This window comes from Anoplophora glabripennis, unplaced genomic scaffold (assembly GCF_000390285.2).
Source record: "Anoplophora glabripennis isolate ALB-LARVAE unplaced genomic scaffold, Agla_2.0 scaffold175, whole genome shotgun sequence".
In the NCBI taxonomy this organism is placed as follows: Eukaryota; Metazoa; Arthropoda; class Insecta; order Coleoptera; family Cerambycidae; genus Anoplophora; species Anoplophora glabripennis.
Window position 1 is genome coordinate 250,873 of NW_019416926.1, and position 17,519 is coordinate 268,391.

General features: G+C 37.9%; 1 protein-coding gene across 1 annotated transcript in view; it reads right to left on the bottom strand.

The window, feature by feature from the left end:
- Positions 1-17,519, bottom strand: part of LOC108904780 (sushi, von Willebrand factor type A, EGF and pentraxin domain-containing protein 1-like) — a 74,988-nt gene that overhangs the window by 3,371 nt on the left and 54,098 nt on the right. The window contains exon 5 of the mRNA XM_023455692.1: positions 606-782. Within this exon, the coding sequence (XP_023311460.1) occupies positions 606-782 (177 nt within the window). The remainder of the gene's footprint in view (positions 1-605; positions 783-17,519) is intronic.

Consider the following 17,519-nt stretch of genomic DNA (forward strand, 5'->3'; position numbering starts at 1 on the left):
CCAATTAAAAAATATATTTAATTTATCTGCGCAGTAAAGCAGAAACAAATATTTAACTTGTAAATATAAAATATATGTAAATATATTTTAATTATAGTCTTGTGTATGAATACCGTACCTATAAAAAATAAGGAAAAATGAAATTTTTAGATTTTGTAAGACGAAACTGCAAAAATAACATATTTTCCAAACGATACACATTCCGTCTCTTAATTTTCTTTTCTCGACATAAATTATTCATAATTTCTGTAGTTTCAATTAACATAGTGATTTTCTGCGATTCTTCTCCAACTACGTAATAATATTTTTACACAATAGACTCTGCGTGGCTTGTCCCGTAAAATATAACATAAACTTATAAAAAATATATGCATACCCGTATACAATAAAAATATTATAAACTCTTATGTAGGATAACTAAAGTTGATAACTTTTTAACGAAAATGTGATCTATTAGGTACCTACTCTCACTCTCAACAATAATAATTTTTATATCATTTTTATTTTATTGAATGAGCAAAATTTAAACGAAGAAAAATGTTAAAAAGCTTTATAAAAGTTTGAATTCATATTTATACTTTTTTTAAACCTCGTGTAATACTTACGTATGCAAGAATTCTTAAGTCCAGATCCGTAATAACCTTTTTGGCAAATACAAGCATAATGACCTGTGGTTGTACCACAAGTGCAAAGAGCTTTGCTGTCACAACAATCACTTTCAGAACATAAGATATTACATGGTTGATTTTCACCTATTGGAATATATTCTCCATTTCTTAAATCTGAAAATAAGGATATATGTATACAGTACATAAGGTAGAACATACGGGTTTTGTAAAATATTTATGACTTTTTTTCAAATTTTATCTTTATATGCTGTACTTCTGTATCAACTGTGATCTTAGGTTCTAGTTAGGGATTGACCATGGCAATAGAAATTTTTCATATGCATCGTGTAGGAACGCAAATTTATGGATAATTCTAATGATCAACGACCTGCAAAACGGTTTATATTGTATTTTTAATAAGATGAAACTCGGTAAATAGAAAACATATTTATCAATTTTTTGAAACCAGTGGCATGCACTCGCAAGCCGTCGATATTGTAGAAATTGGAAAAAGTATTAGATTGTACATCTGTACAAAACGAAACTGTGTGATTTTAAGAGAATGAAACTCGGTAAATTTAAAACATACTTAGGTACTTATAAATATTTTGAAACTAGTAGCTTTAGCTTCCGTTCGCAAGTGGTAGTAGTGAGAATGAGAATTTGGAAATAAATTAAAATTACTGGATGGTAAGATTTTATTTTCTTGAAAAAAAAAAAAAAAATGCAAACCAAAGGCAAATGCAGTGATCGATAACACAGCCCCCACAAAAAAAGTGAGAGGTCCGAAAGACAAGACTATGGGAGTTATATGTTTTTGCAGTCGCTGAATCCGAATCCGGTGTACGTTTGACGCGATTAGCTCTGGTTGAAGGTCAGTTCAAGGTCAAATGTAGAGAATCAATTGCCAATAAAGTAAACCAACATATCTATATGTTTGGGTCGGTGAATCCGAATTCGGAGTCCATTTGACCCAATTAGGTCTGGGTTAATGTCAGTTCAAGGTCAAATGTAGGGATTCGATTGCCAGTAATCTAAGTCAATGTATTCATACGTTTTTGGGGTCGCTAAATCCCAATGCGGGGTACGTTTGACCCGATTAGCTCTGGTTGAAGGTCAGTCAAGGTCAAATGTAGAGAATTCATTGCTAACAGAGTAAACCTACAAATCTATACGTTTTTGGAGGTGAATCCGAATCCGGTGTCCATTTGACCCAATCAGGTCTGGGTTAAGGTCAGTTCATGGTCAAATGTAGCAAATCGATTGTCAGCAATGTAAACAAATGTTTACATATACCTATACCTATACGTTTTTGGGGCCGCTAAATCCGAATTGGGGGTACGTTTGACCCGATTAGCTCTGGTTGAAGATCAGTTTAAGGTCCAATGAATAGAGTCAATTGCCAACAAAGTAAACCCATATATTTGTATGTTTTTGGGGTTGCTGAATCTGAATCCGGTGTCCGTTAGACCCAATCAGATCTGGTTTAAGTTCAGTTAATGGTCAAATGTAGAGAATTAATTGCTAATAATGTAAACTAATATATCTATACTTTCTTGGGGTCACTGAAGCCAAATCCGTGGTCCGTTTGACCTGATCAGGTCAACTAAATACTCTCAAATCCTAAACTCAAAACACTCAAGTTAAGCATTTATGCGTATTAAAATTTGAGTAACAAATAAAATTAAAGAAAGAAAGCTGTAACTCTGAGCCCGTGACCCTCGGGTTAATTGTTTTCACATGACAAAATTCTGGTATCGATAATTCTAATTAAGTAAGCTTTAAACCAATGCGTCAGTTAATGCTGCATTTGCATTAATTTACACACTTAGGATTATGGAATCGAGACTACTGTTCACTTTTGTGGTATCGAACTATTTTATTGTCAAAAGATCTGCGAAATAGTTTCTTTTACGTTTTCTCGATTTCAGTGATAAAGCTCGTTTTAACGACCAGCAGTAACGACTAACAATGGTACCGACGAACGCTTCATTTCCTTAATATCTTTTTAAAAACTTTCTCTTGCTCCTCACTGTAGTCACCCAAATTTTCTGGGAAATAATTCACGAGAATATAAAATATATAATTTGAGATTCATTAAACAGCCTAGGTGTTTGTTAAATGATCACATATTTGTTACTAAAATTAATGAAACGAGAAAGCAGCATAGTTATGTTTTAAGGAACTAATCGACAATGTCCTAGGAAATCAAGAGTCCAAACTATAAAGAAATAGTACCGAATTTGGTAGAAAACTTTAAAAACCTAGGATGCTTAATGAATCTCAAATAACATTTTTACATTCTCTTGTGGATTATTTCCCAGAAAAGTTGGGTGATTACAGGGAAGAGCAAAGAGAAAGGTTTTAAAAAGAATGCAATGAAGCGTTGGTACCAGGGCAAATGGGTTATAAAAATGTCACTGCTGGTCATTCTTCGCAGAACTTTTTACAACAAAATAGTTAGATACAATAAAAGTGAGTACCTAGTAGCGTCGATATCATAGTAGTGAGATATAGTGATTTCATGACACGGACTCACTTTTTAATGTACATGAAACATTAACGGACATATTGGTTTAAAGCTTACTTAATTAGACTTACTGATTTTAGAATTTTGTCATGTGAAAACAATTTACTCGAGCGTCATGGGCTCAGAGTTACAGCTTTCTTTCTTTAATTGTATTTGTTACTCAAATTTTAATAGGCATAAATGCTTAATTTGAGTGTTTTGAGTTTAGTACTTGAGAGTACCTGATCAGGTCAAACGGACCTCGCATTCGGATTCAGCGATCCCAAAAACGTATACATTGGTTTACTTTGTTAGTAATTGATTGTTTACATTTGACCTTGAACGCAGACCTGATCGGATCAAACGGACACTGGATTCCGATTCACCGACCTCAAAAGCGTATAGATATGTAGGTCTACTTTGTTGGCAATTAATTCTCTACATTTGGCCTTGAACTGACCTTCAACCAGAGCTAATCTACCCCAAAAACCTGTAACTATCATGGTCTTGTCTTTCGGATCTTCCATTTTTTTGTGGGGCTGTGTAAACTTAGGAACTACGTCCTGAAATAATATTTAAGTTACTCCCTATATAATATTAGGTGGATTAAACTTTATGATTAGGGTGTATCAATAAATTAAATAAAATTAATTAAATTTAAAATGTATTTTAATAGGTATGAACCATTTAATATTCATATAAAAACGGCCCCAATCGAGACGGAGAGATAAATAAAAGCCAACAGAAGTAATCGTCACAAATTTATAAAGTCGCCAGATGTCGCATATCTTATTGTCCATAAAAAGATGATCATCTAGTGTTAAACATTAGAAAGAAAACCGTTTGCAAAATTTACACTGAACAGTCGGTAATCGTTTCCCTAGAACAGAGTAGACATATTGTGGTCATATCTGAAGAATGCCGCAATATCAAAATTTTCAGATTTACCTGTATGCGGCATTTATTGAAATTTGTTTTCGGCAACTTGTTTTGTGAAATATTTTGAAAAAAAGTATATTATGAGGGGTTCGCAATTATAGCCATCATTTTGAAGAATATAGTCAATGCACAAAGAATTTAAAGATAAAGGGTGATAACTACTAGTATTATAATGTTTATTATATTGTTGAATAAATAAAATAGGTGACCTCAAGGTCATCGACCTACGGTCGTCTGAGGTCAAGGTCACCTCAAGGTCATGCCAAGGTCATCGACCTCTGGTCATCTGGGGTCAAGGTCATGTCAAGGTCATCGTCCTCTGGTCGTCTGGGGTCAAGGTCAACGACCTACGGTCGTCTGGGGTAAAGGTCTCCTCATTCCTCATGCTCCACTCAGCTCTCTCATTTCATCACTACTTCGGACACACCAAACCCATCTAGTTTGTACAGCAAGAGGTCGTGGTCGAGTCTGTCAAAAGCTTTAGTGAAGTCGGTATAGATAACATCGACTTGCTTCATCTTGTCAAGTTTTTCGCTAATAAACAGAGTTTTTTGGACAAGGTTAGTAACAGTGGATCTGCCCTTAATAAAACCGTGTTGCTCACACGCCAACAGCCCGGACAAGGATCTGTATAAAAAGTCATGTAATAAAATTTCAAATATTTTGGAGAAATTGCAAATAATAGAAATTGACCTGTAATTAACCAATTCATTCTTACTGCCCTTCTTGTGCACTGGGCACACTCTAGATAGTTTCCAACATTCAGGATAACACTAAGTTTTTATTAATAAATTAAAGATAGTTGTTAATGGGGCAGCAAACGCAGAGGCACAGTCTCTTATAAAAAATGCAGGTATTAAATCAGGCCCGGTTGTCATTTTTGGCTTAATTTGTTTTATCGCAGCAGAGACTTCATCTTCATTTAGCAGATTAGCGTTTGATGTAGATGTTCCACAATGATTTTTACCCGGTTTTATATACGATTGTGAGAATAAATCAGCAAAACTATGAACTATAGTCTGTGGATCATCAATAGTTTGGTCATTATACGTAAGCATGGAAGGAATTTGAGCTCTTAACGTTGATAAAGGACCAAAAACTTTTTGGATTAATTTGTATATTGCTTTCAACATGTACCTATAACTTATAGGAGATACTTATTTCATGTTTTATTTGGGACCTCAGATATTTAAACTTGTTTAAGAAAGTAGTATTTCCGGTATTCCTATATTTTTTAAGTGCATTACTTTTTTGTTTAATATTTTTAATAATTTTTCCATTGAACCACGGTGGGTAGACCTTTGAACAAATGTTTTTCGTTGGAATACATGAAAACTTATCAAAATTATTCATAACTGACATTGCCAATTTTATTGAAAAAAATCATGGTTGCGGTTAGGTCGGTCACGCCTCAGATGTTGGAAAATGTTAGAAAACATTTTTATTTATGATTAGGATACGGCCAAAACGTTCAGGGAACTAATTTTGAACATCTTTGTTGAAATTAAGTTTTTTTTTAGTGTGCTGTGGCGAATTTCGTCAAACTGATGAATTAATTTTTTTATAATGTTTCGCAATAAATATTAAAACCATAGTATTTTTGAATAGAGAATGAAAATACCTTTTATAGCAATAAAACCTTAAAAGAGACAACTGTGGAAAGGACCTGCTCGGCCGGAAATCTAGATGACGGGGCGTTTGCTGGACCTCATAAAAGTTCTAGACTTTTCAAAAAAGGATCATAGTTGTCAGTGTTAGACCCAAGTTGACATCTATTATCTTTTGTGTTTGCTTTACTGTTAAATCCACATTAGTTGTAATAAAAAGCTGTAGAAGAATTTCTCGTTGTTGAAACCATGTATTACGGCTCAGGAATATCTCGGCTAAATAAAGAAAACCTGCGGTGAAGTGATAACCCATAAAAACTTCCCCGTAACATTGGCGCCTAACGTAGCGGCCCGAGTATACTGGAATAGTGGTGTATTGTTTTCAGTTGAACGAGAAGTATTTCGCGTTTGTTAAGGTGGCCATATTCCCGGCCGAGAAATAGTGAAATTTCTTGCGTTTTTAGGTACTGAAATCTTGAAAAGTAAAACGTGTAGAACAAAAGTAAGCACAAAAATAAAATCCTTGATGTTTTGTTTATTCATTGTTACCATTTAAATTTACTCAAATAAAATAATAACTAAAAAAAAGCGTTTGTAAAACATGCGTTTGCTGTTATTCTAACCCCACATTTTAAGAATTATTTTCACGTACTTATAAACAAAAGTAAACAAATTTATATGTAGGACTAAGTAAGTAAATGTTATAAGAATATTTACATGTGGAATTATATATAAAAAAGTTAGTATTTTCGTAGATTTCAGTACCTAAAACCTTGATGGTTTGATCGTTTTTTGCACCTTCGTTTTACTGCGGCGTCTTTGAAAATACTCAGGTGGCATGACATAACATTCCCATTATTTGATAAGCTTTAGATTATTCAGTTATTAAATGTTTGAAATTATTTGTCTTTGCGGAAAACACTATTTAAAGAATATGGGGCCTTTAAGCAAGAATTGTGCGTAATTTTACAAACGTTGAGTAAAAAACAATACTTGTTTGTAGTAAAAGTACGTTACTTTCACACATCGCACATTAAAGACACTAAAGACATTTTTCAAAACGTTGTTTGGGACCAGAACTAACGTTTCTCGAAATTGAATGTTTGTGTCAAGTTTCAGTTCTTTTCGCCGGATATAGGTGCAATCGCATCGTTGCTAGTGAATTCAAATCAAGCTCACCCACTAAGCCGGATCTTTGAGGAATATCTTAGTATCTTATTTGAATTTTCTAGAGTACAAACTGTGAGTTTTACTTTTTATTTGCATGCTGTAAGTGGACATCACGAGGGCTGAACGCGGTAACTATTGGCTTCGTAGTTAAAAGCAACCTTCCGAGATGACTGTCACGTTAACCGATGAACAATTTAAACAATTAATGGACAGGCTCCAAGTTGGTGGTTCTTCCACGCCAACTCCTGCACGTAGTAGGAATTTTACCAAGTGTTCTTCGCGTTTCGATGGTTCAAAAGACTCTGATGTTAGTGCGTTCATCGATGCAATCAATATTTATAAAGATTGTACCCTGATTTCGGATGACAACGCACTTCGTGGCTTACCGATGTTGCTTGATGGTTTTGCTGCAATATGGTGGCATGGAGTTAAAACAACAGTAACTTCGTGGGAAGCGGCAATTGACCTTTTGAAAAGTACATTTGGCCCTGTGAAACCTCCATATCGCGTATACAAAGAACTTTTTTCATTAGAGCAAGATTTTAAAACTCCTACTGACATTTTTATTTGCAAAGCTCTAAGTATTTTAGCTCAATTACCAACAGATACTCTTTCTGAAACCATTCTGTTAGATATAGTATATGGTTTGTTAAATAAAAAAAATCGTGACAAAGTTCCTAGAAATAAAATTGAAACTTTGTCTGAACTTTTGGAACAGACGCGCATTGTTGAGGAAATTTTGCATGAATCCTTTCATGTTGACCAAGACAATTCTAATTTAAAGAAACCACCTTATTCCTATTGTAGGAATGTTGGCCATTTAAAAGAAGAATGTCGAAAATTGGTACAAAAACAATCAAGGACTTACACTTTGCCGAAATCCGATGCAATTTCAACTCCTCCCCTTGCATCTCCCAAACTGGCGACATCTTTAACATGTTACGGTTGCGGAAAAGCAGGTTATGTACGAACAAATTGTCCAAACTGTAAGGCCTCCTCAAAAATAGCCGAAACGTCTTCTGTCGAATTTTGTATGATGAGCAAAAAGGTATCAGGTTACTCGTTATCTGCCGAACTAACTCCCAGATCTCGACCTATAATGTACATTAACATACTAGGTTCACGTGGTATTGGTATTTTGGACACGGCGGCTAAGCAAAGCATTGCTGGTTACTCTTCTACAAGGTTATGGTTTCTAAAGGACAAACCTTCAGGGAAGATAAAATCTACGTCAAAGTGGCTGATGGAAGTTCCAAATTCGAAACAGTTCTGGTCACTAGAGTAGATGTAACCTTAGAAGAACATACTATCCCTACAACATTTGCCTGATGCAGTTAACAATAATACACTCCTTGGAATTGATTTTATCCAACATGCTAAATTGTGTGTCGATATTGCAAATCGTATGTGGACCTTTTCTGATACGCCCGATTTAAAGTATGACCTACATTTTGAAGCAAAACAACAAAACGTTAAAACGGAATTTCATTCGTTTAATTTTATACGTCCTGATGAAGTCGTTATGCTGTCTCCTACTGAAAAGGATACCCTTAATTCACTGTTGGAAAAGAATGATGATATCTTTCGACTTGGGGGAGAACAAAATCCTATGCTATGCAGTACATAAATACTGGGAATCATCCACCGATATCAGTTCCTCCATATCGAATGACACCCTGCAACAAAGAAATTCTGCGGAAAGAACTTGACGACCTTTTGGAGAAGGGGATAATCGAAGAATGTGAGTCACCGTGGGCCGCGCCTGTCGTTTTAGTACCGAAGAAAAATGGCAAAACTCGGTTGTGCGTGGATTATAGACGCTTAAACGCTATTACTGTGAATGACTCTTACCCGCTTCCGCATATGGACGATTTATACATGCGATAAAACGAACTTTCTTCATATCTACGTTAGACTAGAAATCGGGCTACTACCAATTAAGTGTGAATCCCGCGGATTGTGATAAAACTGCTTTCACTAGTCCATTTGGTACTTACCGTTTTCTCCATCTACCTTTTGGTTTAAAGACTGCGCCAGCTAGTTTTCAGCGCTTAATTGACAATTTTTTCGTCGTGGTCTGATACTTGTATATTTAGACGATCTCATAGTGTTGTCAGAAGCTTTTCAGTCACACTTAGAAGACCTAAATTTAGTGTTTGCTAGACTCAGACAATTTAAACTACGTGCCAATCGCGAAAAGTGCTCTTTTGTATGTCCCACAGTCAAGTATTTGGAGTTAAGGTATTCACGTTGATCCAGAGAAGACATCAGCCTTTTCAAACATACCGGTTTTGCGCAATGTTAAGCAAGTTCAATCATTTTTACAGATCTGCTCTTGCTATAGGCGGTTTATTGAAAATTTTGCTGATATCTCTAGACCGTTGAGTGACCTCACGAGAAAGAGCGCTCCATGGGACTGGTCGACTGTACAACAAGACGCATTCATACGGCTCAAACGATTATTAGTCACGGCTCCTATTCTTCGTCAAAATAACCCAACCAAGCTTTATATACTAAGAACCGATGCTAGCAGCTATGCATTAGGTGCAGTTCTCCTACAAGGGGAGAATGAACACCCAGTTGAATACGCTAGTCGCCTGTTATCAAAGGCTGAAAAAAACTATTCCACAACGGAACGTGAAGCATTATGTAATGTCTGGTCCTTGAACAAATTCAGAGGATACATTGAGAATTCACCGGTTACTGTAACTACAGATCATCAACTCCTGCGATGGTTGCTAAGCCTTACAAGAAGACTTGCCAGGTGGGCATTAATAACCATACAGAGCTTTGACGTCAAGATAAAATATGTACCGGGGAAACGAAACGTAGTGGCCGATATGTTATCTCGTCCACCTTGCGAGTATAACAATGAATCGACATGTGACATTTGTATTATCACCATTGATCTAGAGTCGCTCCGCTGAGGACATCAGAGCAGAACAAATGAAGGATCCGAATCTGCTTAAAATCATCAACAGTTTGTAACGAATCTTTATTAATTTATCCGTTAAATATCCGATGAACTATTATCTTTTTCTATGTTAGTAATATAAGCATTGAACTCTGTATTTATTGTGGGTCTGCGTACTAACATTTGACGAACCGTTGATCTACGTCGGCTATAAAAGGCCGACCTCCCGCACATGAGATTCGTAGTGTTAATCGGCAATTTTTCTCAACACAAAGTAAGTTCGTCTTCCCCCTTGGTATTGGTAACGGTCCTACCAAGGTTCCTCTCTCCCTATCCTTCCGTCTGAGAGCAGAGCGTTGGTCCCTGTCCCGCCTGTTCTTAGCACTCTCCCTAACCGTCCGTCTGTGAACAGAGCGTTGGTCCTTGTCCCGCCTGTTCTCAGCGCTCTCCTGATCCTTTCGTCCGGGAACAGAACGCCGGCCATTTTCCCGCCTGTTCTTGGAACTCTGTTTCCCTGAAACTCCGAGGGTTGGTCCCTGTTCCACTCGGAGTTCCTGACTCGTCCGTTTTCCCGAATAGCCGTCAACCTGAGTTGAACGCCGAATCGAGGGAAGTTTAGTTTTTTCCGAAGTTTCACCGAATGTTAGTACCGATCGTCACCGATTTGTCAGTGGTGTATTTATTTATTTATTTAAATAAATGGGAGTACACCTCTTGCAAGAAGTGGTTTCTTTTCTGATCAAGACCCTTGGTGTACACTTTTCTCCACTGCTGTTACACGGGCGGCGACTTTTTGTGGGACATCCGGGTCTCACACTGAAAGTTCGTCACAAGTTTCGAAAATAGCTACCATGATGATTTTGCAAAATGGACCGAAAGAGGATACCTAATGTCTAGTGGAATAATTTACAAATACTCAGATGAAGATGAAGAACCCCAATTAGTTCTTCCGACTCACGAAAGAGAAATGATAATGAAAGAGCTGCACGATGCTCCTAAAGCCGCTCATTGTGGTACCGAACGTACAATTCGACGAGTAGCTAAAAAATATTATTTCACAGGAATGAGACGCTACATTGCTGACTACATAAAACACTGTCCCGTTTGTCAGAGATATAAATCCACTAACCAAAAGCCAGCAGGACTCCTGCAAACTCCTGTTTACGCCCAACGATTTGGAGCCTTGTCTATCGATCTGTTTGGTCCACTTCCCGAGGCAACCTCAGGAGAGAAATGGATATTCATCATAGAAGACTGTGCTTCAAAGTGGGTTGAGCTTTTTGGACTAGTTAGAGCGACGGCAGAAGAATGCGCCAAAATTTTATTAAACGAAATATTTTTTTTCGATATGGACTTCCTCGACAAATTATTAGCGATAATGGTGTCCAATTCATATCTGGAATAATGCAACAAGTTTGTTTTTGCCTTAATATAAAACAGAGTTTTATACCAGTTTATCATCCGTCTGCTAATATAGTTGAACGGAAAAATCGTGATCTCAAACCTCGACTGGCCATTATGAGGAGATGATCATATCTCTTGGATCGACAAGTTATCAACTATAAGATTTGCAATGAGTTCAGTATATTGTACAACCACAGGAAGTACCGCTGCCTAACCTTTGGTAGAGAACTTAGGACACCCGATGATGTCCATAACGATATTCAATCAGTGGTTCAGAGTGAAAACCTTTTACCTCAAATTACTCCGTTCCTAGATAAAATTGCAGCTACTTAGAAAGAGGCTAAGGAACTTCACGACCATGAACAAGATTGTCAAAAGCAATATTCAGACCAGAAACGGACCGAAGCTCTTTTGTATCAGATTGGCGCTAAAGTTTGGGTAAGTATCCATACCCACAGCGACTCCAAAAAGGGAATAACTTCCCTTCCAAATTTGATCCAAAGCGGGATGGCCCATATTACATTTATCGACATGTATCTCCTGTATCATTTGAGATATGTGACCCTGAAAGTCCAACCATTCCTCTTGGGGTATATCATGTATCAGCCCTCAGTCCTTACATTGGAACTGGAAATAAGCCTCAAGTTGTTATCAAAAAACAAGGCCGACCTCCGAAGAAGAAAAAAGATTCTGGTTCCACGTCGGGACAACTTGTGTAACCAGAGGGGGAGACTATAACAATAAAACCTTAAAAGGGACAACCGTGGAAAGGATCTGCTCGGCCGGAAATCTAGATGGCGGGGAGTTTGCTGGACCTCATAAAAGTTCTAGACTTTTCAAGAAAGGATCAGAGTTGTCAGTGTTAGATTTAGCATTCCAAGTTGACATCTGTTATCTTTTGTGTTTGCTTTACTGTTAAATCCACATTAGTTGTAATAAAAAGCGATAGACGAATTTCTCGTTGTTGAAACCATGTATTACGGCTCAGGAATATTTCGGCTAAATAAAGAAAACCTGCGGTGAAGTGATAACCCAAAAAACATCCCTGTAACACTTTCAAATGAGGTATCACGAGCCCTTATTCCTATTTAAAAATTTAGGGGTTGTATCTTCCATTCGAAGGGGGTTGAATTTAGGGATGAAATTTTTACGTTGCAGGATGTCATTTCAGAATCCAAAACCGGCGTGTCTCGGGATTTTTTATGAATATGTGCAATAATTGAGATACTGAATTTATTCCATTTGGCCACACTGTATATTTTGTCAAAATTATATTTAAAAAAATATTATTATGGGATGGATTTTCCTTACCTTCAGTAGAAGTAACAGGGATGTTTGAAACTATTGATTTAAAATGTTTATGAAATGGGCTGGATTGATATATGAAATGTAAATAGTCATCTATCGACGTTAATAATATACAGTCTTAGGCAATTGTAATGTTTTTGCTAAAATATGGAGAATTTAATAAAATAAAAATATTAAAATACCATTCAGATATACTCTGTAAATTTGAAAGTCGTATACAGCGTGCTAACAAACCTTTTATAAACATTATTTTTAATCGTAATAGAGTAATTATTGTCTGTGACTTCTTTTGAAACCATTTTCATAAAATGTGCACAGCACAAATGAATCGTTACTAATTTTTATGGAATTTCTTTATCATCATAAGTTGATAAGTTTTAGATATTCTGGTAACTCTATTCAATTACAAGCTCAACTGATGGCATAAATATTAGCAAAGCTAAAGTCAGTAATGACAGCACCGAATATTGTCCACTTATTGTTTTCTTCACAAAAAAAACTTAAAATCGTGAATAATTTTAAAAACTGATTTTGAAAAATTGCTACTTGAAATCATTTCAAAGACGGCTAATTCTTTTCATCTGTGTGATAGGTATTACTGCCGAGTATAGATATTAGTGATGGGTCATTATTCTAATAACGTTATTTTGGAACGTTATTTTATTGGATCGTTCCAGAACGTGACCAATTTCTCTTGTAACGCGTTACTGAGGAACGAACGTGCGACTGCGAAATAGATAGAACATAGAACAAGCAAACAACTAACAAACATGCAATGCGTTGTTTTGGCGTTGTACAGCTGTAACCGTCAGGTGTCGTATTGTAACGTAACTTTATTTTATAACCACAAAAAGAAACATAAACTGAAATTAAAACGTTTTACATTATGCAAGTATTGGAATGTAGAAAATAATAATGTAATGGCTATATAGACATTAATTTTATTTATGAAGGTGAAAACTGCAGATTGCTATTTATACATATTGTACAACGTTTATAAACGTTGCATATTGTATTAATACAATGAATATTATAAAAATGAACTTAATACTAAAGAAGCAAAAGAAAACAAAAAATATGAGTACAAATAGAAGTTTCAAATATTTTGGCAAAAAGAATATTGGTTGTCAACGCATACAAATAATAAAACTTACATAGTTACTATTGTTACATTACACATCGTAGTCCTTTCAAATCAGCTACGATGTCGCAGATCGCACTCGGTGTCAAACTGTCAAACTTCCAGAAGTAACCTCGTTCCAAAATAAACGTTATTTTAGAACGTTATTCTTTTGCAACGTTCCAAGTTATAACGTTATCGATTTCGAGCCGTTATTCCCATCACTAATAGATATACGTGTTTACAATTTTCAAAAGGTTTTCGCACTACAGAACTGGTAACATCAAAGTAAATAGCAGGGAGATTACCAAAATTTTGTTTCTCTAGTAAGTATTAAGGAGAAAACGCATTAGGCGGTCGTGGTCCCGTCGCATCGCAGACGGTGCTAGTCTCGATCGCGCGCGGTGGAATTCCTTCTCATGTTTTATAATGTATCCTTTCACACTGGACATTCCCGAGCTCGTCTCGCTCGCATCGCCTTCTCCACCGATCTATTCCAAATAATCTCGGGAGACCGCGATGCGATCGAAACGAGCTTCCTCTTTTCTCATTTTTTTAACTACTAAAACAATAGGTACCTCAACAATTTAAAAAAGAAGGCGAGCAGGATTGTGTACGATTGTCAAATGCGACTGATTATGTAAAAGACCGCGGTCAGCTCAGCTGACGAACTAAGACTGACAATACGCAGACTTAAAAACAGAAAAGCCCCCGGACCCGACAATATACACTTAAACGACTACCACACAAGGGCCTCATGGCCCTACTAAACATAACAAACGCGACACTCAGACTAAGACACTTCCCTACCCGCTGGAAAACACTGGAAAACAGCAAACATAATCCTTATCCCAAAACCCAACAAAGATCACACCATCCCATCCAACTACCGGCCCATTAGCCTGCTCCCGGCTATGAGCAAAGTGGTAGAAAAAATTATCCTAACCCGTCTAAGAACCCACTCCCAAGAACTGCAAGTCATTCCAGACGAGCAGTTCGCCTTCCGACCCAATCACTCCACTGAACTCCAAATCCTTCGCCTTACCGAGCACATCACGGCGGCCTTCAACAGGGGACAGTACACTGGTGCTGTCTTCCTGGACGTCGCAAAGGCCTTCGATACGGTTTGGCATGAAGGCCTACTGATGAAAATGCTCACCAACCAATATCCCATATCCTTTACCAAACTCATAAAATCCTACCTACACCACCGAAAATTCCGCATCCAAATCCAAGATTCCCTTTCCACCACCCGTCCCATGGAGGCCGGTGTCCCCCAGGGCACCGTCCTGTCCCCACACCTATACACCATTTACAACTCCGACATCCCACATCCCCCCAACACCAACATATACTTATACGCCGACGACCTGACAATCACATCCCAATCCGTAGATCCTAGATATTCCGTCTACCTCCTCCAAAGCTCCTTAGACCAACTTGAAACCTGGTGCAACAGGTGGAAAGTCAAAATTAATCCCAACAAAAGTTCGGCTATCCTTTTTACCAAACGAAAAATCCCACAAAACCTTGACAGACTGACACTATCCCAGGAACCCATCTCCTGGAATCGACAAACACGATACCTGGGCGTGACGATGGACCAGCGTCTCACGTGGAAACCGCACATCGTGGAGACGGTGGCGCGAGCGAAGACCACCAGGGCTAGGCTCTATCCCTTACTCAAAGGTGGAAACACCCTCAGTTTAAGGAATAAGCGAACGCTTATCAAGGTGGTACTTCAACCGCAGCTAACCTACGCCTCCACGGCGTGGGGTCACGCGGCAAAAAGCCACTTAAAGTCATTACAGGCTGTGGAAAACATAGCCCTCCGCACGGCCACCGACGCGCCCTGGTACGTAAGAAACACTGACATATTACGAGACTTACAATACACAAACGCTACACAGACAATAAGACAAAACGCGGAGAAACGATTTGACGTAGCCGCTAGACATGACAATCCCCTCCTCAGGCAAGCCGTTGACTACGTACCCGACGTGACCGACAAACACAAAAGACCTAGACACCAACTTTTTGACCCTGGGTGACCACCCCAATGACCCCCCCCCTGCCCGCTAACCTTTTCTGTTTCAGAGACAGCCAGGATCAAGAAACGAAGACAACGACACACACACACACACACACACACACCCCCCATACCCTCCTTAACCCTCCCCTCCCGCGCTAGCCTAAGGGCCACCTTAGCAAAGCGCATCCCAGGCTGCATAGCCGCACTACCCTACCCAACCATACCACACATAAACATGACACTACCCCCGGGGTTTACACAGACGAGCCGGCGAAGCAAGAAGAGCGCCAGAAGAAAGGGCCCTAGCCGGCGGGGCCCAGCCAGGACAAAAGGAGGTCCCACAAAGCGCCTACACCGGCCGCATTTGCGGTCGGGGTAGACGACGGATGGGGCCCACCTACGAAGGCTGTCCAGGCCTACACGAGATGAGGCAGGATAAAGAGGGATAATCCCCCTAGATCCCAAATCATTGAGGCCAATTTCTAGCCATGGAATAATGGCGGTGGCGGTCAGCTCAGCCCGGAACGGACCGCGGTGGGACGGGACTGCGACTGCATAATGCGTTCTCTCCTTAATTGTTCTTTATTAATAGTTATTTACACCATAAAGAAGGTAAGTAGACACTTTGAACTTGTAAGAAGCACTTACCACTGTGTGAACATTTTGTTTACACTTAACACTTAACACCATAAAAACATGTTAACTAACTTCACAAAATGTAAATCAGCCATTAGAGTCAGTATCAGATGTCAAATTGGATTTTGTGAAAGCTAGGCTGTTAGATGAAGAAATTAATTTCAAGTCACGTGAAGAGAGTAAGAATGAAGGAAGTAATGAAGTAAGGTTCAAGGCAACGACAAAGAGGTGCTATACATGTGGCAGTCAATATCATTTTCGGGCACAGTGCCCAGAACGTTCCCAGAAAGATCAAGACACTAATAGAGGCACATACAGAGGAAAAAGAGGACATTTTAGAGGTAGAAGTCATCATTATATAAGGAACAGAAGTTACGTAAATCAAAATGATGAAAATATAATAAATACGAAACATGAAGCTCACACAGTTGAAGAACCAATAGTGTTATATTCAGGAAACATATGTAATGAAATGGAAGGAAAAATTAGGTTCGTTTTAGACTCTGGAGCAAGTAATCACTTTGTACAAGAGTATCTAGAGAAAGATATGTATGATATCAAAACACTACCTAACTACGTGTCAATTAACATCGCAAACGGTGAAACCTTGAAGCCAAACAAATCAGGTACATTAAAAGTTAAATGTCAGGGACAAAATATAAATATTAAAGCTTTAATTGTTCCAAATATAAGACATAATCTTCTTTCTGCATAAAAAATGACGGCTAAAGGCCATAAGATGACAGTTGAGAAAGATAAAACTACAATTAGTGGTAAAAATTTTGTCTTAATTTGTGAAAAATATAATGGATTGTATTTATTAAACGTCGACAGTATAACAAGTCAAAACGAGAATTGCAGTGTTGCAGTAAATGAAGATATTTGGCATAGAAGGCTAGGTCATGCTGGAAAAGACGCTTTACTACAGCTTGGAATTAAATCGTCTGAGAAAATATGCTCAACTTGTGTAGAAGGAAAGGCCACACGATCTCCGTTCGCAAGCAATGAAAGAATTTCACACGGTATTGGTGAACTGATACATAGTGATATGTGTGGGCCGATAACACCTAACACATTTGATGGAGGTAAATACTTCCAAATAATTTTAGATGACTACGCACATTTTGTAGTTGTCAAGACCTTAAGAGCCAAAGGTGAAGCGGAAAATAACTTGATAGAATATGTTCAAGAATTAGAGAGATACTATGATACAAAAGTGAAAAGATTTAGACTAGATAACGGTGGAGAATTTATATCGAATAACTTTAAAGA